Source organism: Prunus mume, linkage group LG7, assembly GCF_029339155.1.
Source record: "Prunus mume cultivar Tortuosa linkage group LG7, ASM2933915v1, whole genome shotgun sequence".
NCBI classification, from domain to species: Eukaryota; Viridiplantae; Streptophyta; class Magnoliopsida; order Rosales; family Rosaceae; genus Prunus; species Prunus mume.
Genome location: NC_142704.1, coordinates 10,270,701 through 10,280,299, shown reverse-complemented (window position 1 = coordinate 10,280,299; position 9,599 = coordinate 10,270,701). Strand labels below are relative to the sequence as shown.

General features: G+C 35.2%; 1 protein-coding gene across 4 annotated transcripts; it reads left to right on the top strand.

The window, feature by feature from the left end:
• The first annotated feature begins 497 nt into the window (after window positions 1-497).
• LOC103338729 (Translation elongation factor EF1A/initiation factor IF2gamma family protein) lies at window positions 498-9,019 on the top strand. Of its 4 annotated transcripts, none has more exons than XM_089041740.1 (19): window positions 498-567; window positions 1,138-1,179; window positions 1,285-1,353; window positions 1,889-1,945; window positions 2,097-2,192; window positions 2,865-2,976; window positions 3,606-3,651; window positions 3,811-3,882; window positions 4,343-4,405; window positions 4,496-4,650; window positions 4,728-4,792; window positions 5,815-5,965; window positions 6,523-6,628; window positions 6,738-6,873; window positions 7,455-7,519; window positions 7,689-7,853; window positions 8,252-8,324; window positions 8,419-8,504; window positions 8,646-9,019. In XM_089041740.1, exons 1-18 carry the CDS (start codon window positions 564-566, stop codon window positions 8,484-8,486), a joined length of 1,545 nt encoding a protein of 514 aa, XP_088897866.1. In that variant the 5' UTR covers window positions 498-563; the 3' UTR covers window positions 8,487-8,504; window positions 8,646-9,019. The 4 variants fall into 4 exon arrangements, with proteins under 4 accessions (XP_088897866.1, XP_088897865.1, XP_088897864.1 ...); XM_089041739.1 differs by having other exon boundaries at window positions 1,282-1,353; XM_089041738.1 differs by lacking the exon at window positions 498-567 and having other exon boundaries at window positions 1,116-1,179.
• The last annotated feature ends 580 nt before the right edge of the window (window positions 9,020-9,599 follow it).

The following is a 9,599-nucleotide window of genomic DNA, read 5'->3' as shown; positions in this document are numbered from 1 at the left end:
CAAAATATTTTGTCACTAAACCCACCATGTAAAGTCCTAATTTTTTAAACTATGGGAAAAAGGATATAAACTCGGCACAGAGTTGGGAGCACAATTGCTTTAATCAACTTACTAAACTCATGTCTACTGATTTGTAATTTTGGACAAGTATGGAATGATGACACTTATGGGTGCATTTTCTTTAAAACAATTGTATTCATATATATATATAACATCAAATACAAATTTTGTATCCTCCAAGAGAAAAAATTCGATTCTTCATACCCACCAGCATGATAAAAAGCATTACATCAAAAGCCCTAGTACTACACAATTGGTAATTTTGTACAAGTAAATAATGAACCGGGTTGATAGAGCGCCGAACCGGAGCCCAACCTTAGGCCAGGACGGTGGAATAGAAAGATAGTGAAATAAAAAACTATCACATATAAAATAGCACACCAACATCTCTACGCTAATAGTAGATTCCAGAACGCAAAACTAGTGTCCATTTTATCACTCCATTCATTTTCGCTCTCATAAAAACCCTAGCGGGCAGTACAGAATCTCGGAGAACTCTAGCCATGGGTACGTCACCTTCAGTCTCATATAAATATTTCTTTATTTCTTTATCTAATTACTTGTGCATAACAATCTTGCTTTCCTTTTCCTTTTAAATTTGTCTCCACCTCTCTAATTTTTAATTTTCGAAGATTTTAATTTCCCTTGATCAAACTCGGGTAGATCCACTGGGTTATAGGCTATTATTAGATGATTTTATGAGTTATGGTCTGAATCTTCCTTGCGTTTATTCTACTTTGTCAGGGTTTCCCCTTTTTTTTTTTTTGTGTTTCAGTTTTTTTTGTTCAAATTGATCTTTTTTTGTGGTATTTGATTAAATTTTAGGATTGATTGGCCTCCCTCAGTTCAACGCTGATATCAAGAAATAAATTCTTTTAATCTATTTGAATTCTCGTTGTTTCTGGGAAACTGAGCAATAGAGTTCAGAATAAAGTTTAGCGCATAACTATAATAATTTCGCTTGTAAATTATATAATAGTTTTCCCTATTTGCTCTGGTTAGTAGGCGTTTATTTGAGGTTGTGGTGAAAATTGAGATATAGTTCTAATTACTTATTCAATTTTCTGTAAATGGTAGATATTGAGGAGGAAATCCGATCGTTACAGCTTGATTCGGCAGGTATTTCTGAAAAGACATGTGAATTTAGTTATTATGGTTCAGACAGATAATTGTTCTATGGTAAAATTTGAGTTTTGTATTAATGCTTTGTGTATATATTAGCAGAAGATAATGGAGTTGTTAATCCAGAAGCTGCACAGCCGGAAGTTGAGAATTCCAATAAAATGGAGGAAGGTTGGTAGTATCATCGAATACTTTAATATGTCATTGTTTTGTTAAGGAGAAGTTGTTTGAGAGGGCACAGTGTGCTTGTGCTTTATTAACCTGTTATATGCTTAGTATTAACTGCTAACGGTTACTATTTGTGATGGGTGATACTTTGAAATCTAGTTATGCTTGCCAGATTAGGATGCTTGTATGAAGAGAACAAAGAATTATGGTGCTAATCTAGTTACAAATGATTGTAATAAATTTCTTATCTTCATTTTACATATAATTGGCCAATCATAAATCAATGACTACCTACCTTACTGTTTATTTATGAATGGCAACTTGTTTGGTGAAATTAACTATTTAGGCAGACCTAAGTTTCCAGGGATAGAATTGCTAAATGTTATTCCACCTCTAAGTTTTAATATTTTTTTTATAGGAGAAATAGGATATTAAAGCTTAATGGGAGAGTTTCACTAATCTTATGTTTGATGGGAGATATACATTGAAGATTCATTATTCTTTTTTTTTTTTTTTTCAAATATTGGAACAATTTCAGATTCCAAGGAAGAGGTTCATCCACATTCAGTTAAGCCAGAGGTGGTTGAGCAGAAAGGTAGCTTGGAAGCTTCTTTCAGTCCGTATTAAATTTTTTTCTGTAATTATGCGCATATTTGTTTTGTTTTGTAGTGCATCACCCATCAGCTTTCTTATCAAATTCAATTATATATTCTTCTTGGATGTCAATTTTTGGCTTGAATATGCAGGGAAGGAGAAGATAAATGTGGATCCAGAAGAAGAACATGATGAGATGGAACTAGATAAGAAGAGGCACTTGAATGTTGTTTTCATTGGCCACGTCGGTAAGTTTATTTTACTCACAAGGTTGCTTAATTTAGTATTTCTGGCTTTAGATTGCTGTCCTAGTTGCTTGTCTTAGAACTTTATGCATACCACTAGCCACTAATGTTCTCACACACACTCACACTCCATAGGGTCCTAAGTGATCATGCATATCCCGGTAATATGGACACTGTGACTTCATTCATTTTTCATAACTTTTATATGTCTTCAATGGGTGCTGCCAGCTGCATCTCCCATCTGTTAGTTTCCCAGAAATTACAAGGTAGTAACACATGAAGGCCACAGGACTAACAAGTACTTTATCACCTGAACTGTGCTCTGTACTTTCTAAAGGGCTTCTCTTTTCTTGAAGCAGCAAAATAAAGCAAGCAATGAAACTTCCACTAACATTTGGCTCGTCTTGAATGACCTGGCTTTCTTATCATGCCAATAATTGACGTATAACCTATGACAGATCAATTTATTCCAAAAATATATTTATATTGTTGTAATTCTGTCTATTACATTGTACTTGTCTCATTTGGTGTTGTGAAAGGCTGCAGGTCTTGAATGCATTTGAATGTTTGCATGCATTAGTTTTCAAATAGAGTAATTCATATGCCATTGTTTTGGCCCTATTGCTTACTTGGTATGTCGATGTATAGTAATAACGTGTCTTGTATTGGTTGCAGATGCTGGAAAGTCCACAACTGGAGGCCAAATACTTTTCCTTAGTGGTCAGGTTGATGACCGTACAATCCAAAAATATGAAAAAGAAGCAAAGGAAAAAAGTAGGGAAAGCTGGTGAGCATATCATAGTGCTATCTTATTGTGAACTCATTCTGTAAGAACATGCATTGGGAAAATTGGCTTTCTATTTTCTTGTAAGCTTTTAAAGTATTCATAAATGAAGATAATAGAATTTTATGAGTGGCACTGCTTAAAAGGTGTAATATAGGAGTGGAATTGGGAATGAGTGTTGAAGTAGACTTCGACAAGGAAGTAGGATGACGGCTTTTTACTTTTGAAATCATATGTTAAGAGTCTGGGCTTCAGCTTTCTTGATTATTACAGAAGTCAGTACAAGATAGCAACCTTAGCACCTTGTGACCAAGATCCTTATCCCCTTGAAAGGCCAGTATCTTTTGATATTTTTATCTTAGACATGCAAATAACTAGTAAACAATTTCACATGTCTAGTGAGGTCTGATAGCTATTCTCAATATTAGTACATATATTTGGTGGCATCTGATATTGCTCTCTCCTGTTCCTTTTTCTTTGTTTTCTCACTGTGATGTCAAAAGACAATTTTTTTTTAAATTCAAAACTGCATTAACATATCATCTAAAGCATTAATGGACCATTACATATGCAGCTTGCAATTTCTTTTTATGTTCATGCTTCATTGACTATGGTTGTGTCATATCTGCTAGGTATATGGCCTATATTATGGATACCAATGAAGAAGAGAGGGTTAAGGTATGATTTGAATGATTCAGTTACAAAGTTGCTGCAATGTAATTGTCATCTTCTTAGGTCGTTGTTAAATGCTAACTGATGGTGCTTACAACACCTAGTTTTGTCAAAGGAACAGCCTGTTATCGCTGTAATTATTTATTGTTGGAAATCTCGTTGCAGGGTAAAACAGTTGAAGTTGGACGAGCACATTTTGAAACAGAGTCATCAAGATTTACGATTTTGGATGCACCTGTGAGTGAATTTTGTTTTCAAAACAAGACTTTGTATCTGTTTTCTTGTTGGTCAAATTTACATCACACAACAGAATGGGAAAAGTATGAAAGAGGATAAATGTCTGGTTGCATACTAAGCTGGCATAGGAACCGAGTGGTTACATTTAATATGGTTGAGTGACCCCAGGATAAGGTGAATGGTTCAGTATCCAGAAACAAGATTGTTTTCCAAACACTGTGTGACATGTAGAGGACTGAGTATGCATCTGAGTTATGCAAGTGGTTTTGCTCGATCTTTTAGTATTTTGATAAGTGGGATACTGTACTAATGAAGAATGATTACAGTCTATCTAGCTATCTGCCCCGTTTTTTAGTTTTTGAAATCTGTTTTGCTTGGTTTAATTATATTTGTCATCATTAGTATGGTTTAGCTTACTTTGTTGGAAGAATGATCCTGAGTAGTGCATGTTTGTTATCAGGGCCACAAAAGTTATGTTCCAAATATGATCAGTGGTGCATCTCAAGCTGATGTAGGAGTACTGGTGAGTTATATACGTGACGTATAATCACTGCATCGATCCTACATATGTAAACTTTGTGTATTTAAATATCTTTCTCCTCTCTATGTTTAGGTTATTTCTGCTCGGAAAGGAGAATTTGAAACTGGGTATGAGAGGGGTGGACAGACCCGTGAGCACGTTCAGCTTGCTAAAACTTTGGGTGTGTCCAAACTGCTTGTTGTTGTAAATAAAATGGATGATCCTACCGTGAATTGGGCAAAAGAAAGGTACTCTACCATTCCTCTCTTGTGTGTCCCCCTGCCCTAATGGGATTAGTGATATCTTATGCTGTTAATTTCACCAGATACGATGAAATTGGGTCAAAGATGGTGCCATTCCTTAAAACATCAGGCTACAACGTGAAAAAAGGTATGCAAGGATTATTTTTTTTGGCAAACTTTTGTGGTTTTGGGATTTAGGAAGTGATATCTTATTTCTATATTTTCTTTTAGGCTGGGTCTATTCCACCGACTTGCTAATTATGCTGGATTTCTAATTTAAGTTCTAATGTTATTACAAGCGGAATAGGTTTAGGCAATTTACTTTTCCCAAGCTATAGTTACCCTATCGTTTCCCTTGTTTGATGGGAGTGATGAGGGGGAATTGAACAATAATGGAGGGATTGGTAAATTGTTGGGCCTGCAAAAGGTCCCCCCAAATTGAAGAGATTAGAGGAGAAAATAAGCGAAACCTTACTTTTTCAATGCAAATATTTGTCATCAAGTCAGGACATAAATTGGGTTTTAGTAGATCGCGATTTTATTTCTCTCTACTTGTTTGTGCTTATTATGTCCTTTTACTGAAGAAGAAAATAGAAACATTGTTTGTATTCCTTTCCTTATCCTCTCCACCTCTTATACTTACTTCTCCTTTCCCTTGTCCTTCCTACTTTCTAACCATCTTGGATGCCTGATAGCTAGCATTCTTACTTTAGTTGGAGTATTGGCAATTCCATGTGATAATTGAATACACAATTATACCCCATTTATCTAAATAAGAGATGGAATTTACATGCCTTGTAATGGTATGCCCCATTTATCTAAATAAGAGATGGAATTTACATGCTTGTAATGGTATACCCCTGATCATCAATGGGATAGGCGATGTTGAAGCCACCCAGAGTCTGCAGCTAAGTGTGGCTGTAGCTTTTGTTGACTACTGAATCTTTTTCTGCTTTTCCAGACAGAGTCCCTACCCCCCTCCTCTCCCTCCCTCCCTCTAATTGTTTTGAGTGTGTGGTTAACCATTTACTTGATGGTAATTGAATGTTACATCAGTGGATTTCTTCTTAGTTCTATTTTGATTGCTTTCGTTTTTTCCGGAAGATATTGCTTTGTATTATCATGGTGTATTGACTTATGATGTCATTATTTTGTGCTTTGCCTGTACAGATGTCCAATTCCTACCTATATCTGGTCTGGTTGGTACAAACATAAAAAACAGAGTGGATAAAACAGTATGTTCGTGGTGGGATGGTCCTTGCCTGTTTGAAGCCCTTGATGCCATTGAGATTCCTCTGCGGGATCCCAAAGGTCCATTCAGGTACATGGTTAATTAATATTGCCTTTTTATGTTTCGTCCCTTTTTTTCTTGTTTTTTCTCAGCGTAGAGGAAGTGTCCAATGACAAGTGTTTACGTTTTTGTTAGCTTATTTAAGAATCTTTAATCCACTGACTTTCAGAACCCTCCTTATAACCTTTGAATACCTTAAGTAAGCATCTGTATTTGTGTTTATCTTTTTTTCTTTTTTTTTGTGGTTTGCTTCACTGTCCGATTGATGTACATATGAATGTTTTACTTATTGAGGAGGTATTTGCTATTTGAAATTTATTCTCCCCTTATAATACCGTGATAAAGCTGCTTTTATATAATTTGTTTTTACTGTGATGAGTGGCGTTTAGTCTAGTTGCTTAACATTGTCAAAGTAATTGTTTGGCAATGGAATTTGGATCACTGGCACTGTTATAAAAAGATAGGGAGGGTGGAGTATGATGTGGGATCAGTAGCTCCATGGGTGCGTTAGTAAATTGACAGAGAAGAACAAAATTGCTGATTTATGGCTAATGTTTTTTCTTTGATCTTTCAAATTCCATCTGTAGGATGCCTATCATAGACAAATTCAAGGACATGGGAACTGTTGTTATGGGCAAAGTGGAATCTGGTTCGGTGCGAGAGGGGGATTCGTTGTTTGTCATGCCAAATAAGGTTCTGCCCCGTTCCTTTTAATATTCTATTTGTTTTTCTTTTCCTCCTTATAATTTCCCTTTTATAATACTGTGTATTAAGAATTACAATTGAAAACATTGGTTTGCAGGTTCCGGTGAAAGTTGTTGCTATATTCATTGATGAAGATAGGGTCAAACGTGCGGGACCTGGTGAAAATCTACGGGTTAGATTATCGGGCATTGAGGAAGAGGATATATTGTCAGGTTTTGTCTTGGCCAGTGTTGGTAAGTTCCCTTTAATGACATTTGTCCATTCTTAAAGACTTGCTATCCTTGTACATTAGTAGTATTGTACTTTATTTCTTGAAATAAAAATATGCATTATTGTTGCATGTTCGTTGTTTTCCCTTGAAGGTTTGAAGCATAAGGTTTGTTGTTTTTATATGTTTATTTAAGTGAAGAGAAGTAAGAAAAATGGTGATGGGCAAAAGATGATAAATGAGAGAAGTGAGGATAAATAGGATTATTGAAACTGTTTTTGGTTAGCTTTTATTTCTTAGAATCGGTTTTTATTATTTATTTTCCTTCTCTATTTTGTAATTGAGAGAACAGAAAACAAAAAGAAAAAAGCATTATCAAACTGGCCCTGGTTAATAATATCATTTTAAACTTAATAGTTAATTGAAACTCTCCCTCTCTTCTTTCCCTCCCTCCATTTTGACCTCCTTTTGTTTCATTTAGTTTTGGACTGCAATATATCTGTTGATATGCCAATTTTTTTGTTACCTTTATACTGTCCTACGTTTTTACTATATTTGTTTAATAATTTATCTTTTGCTCTAAGTTTGCTTCTTATTTTAATGCAGCAAATCCAATACCAGCGGTTACAGATTTTTTTGCCCAGTTGCAGATTCTTGAGTTGCTGGACAATGTATGAAGATTCTCTCCCTCTCTCTCTCTCTCTCTCTCTCTCTCCCCCCCCCCCCCCCCAATAAAGCTGACCAGCATCTTATTTTCCTCTTTTTAATTTATAATTTATTTATGATCTTGATTGGTGAACATGTGGATGTATCTAAAGCCCTCAATATACTTCTGTTTAGGCAATCTTGACGGCTGGCTACAAAGCTGTCCTGCATATTCACTCAATTGTTGAAGAATGTGAGATTATTGAGCTCATAAGTCAAATGGATCCAAAGACGAAGAAACCTATGAAAAAGCATATTCGTTTTGTCAAGAATGGCGCTGTTGTTGTGTGCAAGATTCAGGTTTGTGTCATAACAGTTTCAATTATTTGCCTAATAGAAGGCTGTGTCCTTTTAAATATTTTAAACCTGCATTTTACTGGTCATAATTTCTTTGTGAAGTAGTGTATTATCCCCAAATTGCAACTAGTTTCTTCTGGGGTTTGGCAGATTGGCGGTTGTCTTTCTTCATTGTTCTCCTATATGTATTCCAGCAGATAAATTGCCCTACATTAGACTCTTCACGACCCGAGCAAGGCTCATGGTTTCTGTCTTCCTGGTCTTATCCCCCCAACAACAACAACAAAAAACCACAAAAAAGAGAGTAAATTTTAAACATAATAAAGTAGAGCAAATCAGTTTTTAAATCTTTGTTTCATTTTGTTTGCTTTGATACAATTGTGCACCTGGTGCTGCCACAGGTGAATAATTTGATATGCGTTGAGAAGTTCTCAGATTTTCCACAACTTGGAAGGTTTACTCTTCGTACTGAAGGTGCTAAATCCTTACCTTCTTGATCCATCGAGCATGTTTTTGGTGTGTGGTTGTAAATTTGATTTCTATGTATATTTCTATGTATGTTCTGCAGGAAAAACTATTGCAGTGGGAAAAGTAATTGACCCTCCATCAACTTACTCCCTCAAATTAAGTTCTTAAACAATTTTGATCTTGAGGGTAAGCCCTTTTGGATATAATTTAAATACTAGATGGCTTCAAAGCATTCTAAGTTTTATTACGTGTTGAAAAAAGATGTTTTTGTTCGCTTTCTTCTGAATTTTGTGATCCCACCGTAACCTATTGTTTCTTGACGGGCAGAGCTGGGTCAGTAGGACTGGTGGCATGATGGTTCCAAGTCAGCTCAGGATCTTTCCTACTCACTCAAAGTGTATCGATTCTGGTATCGGGTTAATATAGTTGGTAGGTTTATGATGGAATATACTGTTGCTGGTGGCCACGTACTCTGGAGTGAGCTTTTGCCGGGTACGGTGGGCATTTTTCATTTGTATGGGTGTAAGGTAGGCTTGATTTGATTCACCCATTGTTTGGTTATTACATGATTCAAAGTCTGACCAGTCGTTGATCAGTCTTTCATTAATGGTTGTCATGATGGGCGTAACATATATATTTTGTTCTTGAGAAACTTTTGTACCAACTCACTAAAGATTCTATATCAGTACGATTGAAATGAATTCGGTGTGCAGGCATTACGAAAATACAGCCTAGACAATTTACGCAATTACCATTTGCTATAGGTGTATTTAAGCTGTGTTTGTTAATTTGGAGTAAAAAGTGAGAATGTGCAGCCCCTTAGGCCTTCTTCGACCCATGAGGGGCTAAACTCAAATTTTCCTCCTCCAAAAAGTAGCTATTTGGGTTTTGTCCGGACTCAAATTGTTTTTTTTCCAACTATCTGGACTCAAATTTTAAGTCCACAACTTTATTAAGTTGTTTAAAAATGGTTTAAGTCTAATTTTTTTTTTAATGGATAACTTTTCTTCATTCAATCTTTTTAAATAACTTCATAATTAAATTTTTTGAATTGACCTAAAAAATTTGAAATTCCACAAATATAATTTGACCTAGATTGATTTAAAATATTGTTTTGACTATTGGATTTAAGTTTTAGCCGTTGGATTTTTTTTTTTAACCATTAAAATAGTTTAGATTTAATCTAGATAATTGATTTAAGTTACATTTATAATATATATATATATATATATATAAAATAAAAATAAAAACACCAAACATCAATTTCAACAGCAGCTTGAC

What these genes read in the sequence shown, in the direction of transcription:
- LOC103338729 (XM_089041737.1), top strand. Translation starts at nt 1,131, where the DNA reads ATGGTAGATATTGAGGAGGAAATCCGATCGTTACAGCTTGATTCGGCA. An exon ending in GAAAAAAGTAGGGAAAGCTG is followed by an intron (nt 2,977 to 3,605) that starts GTGAGCATATCA and finishes CATATCTGCTAG; the next exon opens with GTATATGGCCTATATTATGG. An exon ending in GATCCCAAAGGTCCATTCAG is followed by an intron (nt 5,966 to 6,522) that starts GTACATGGTTAA and finishes TTCCATCTGTAG; the next exon opens with GATGCCTATCATAGACAAAT.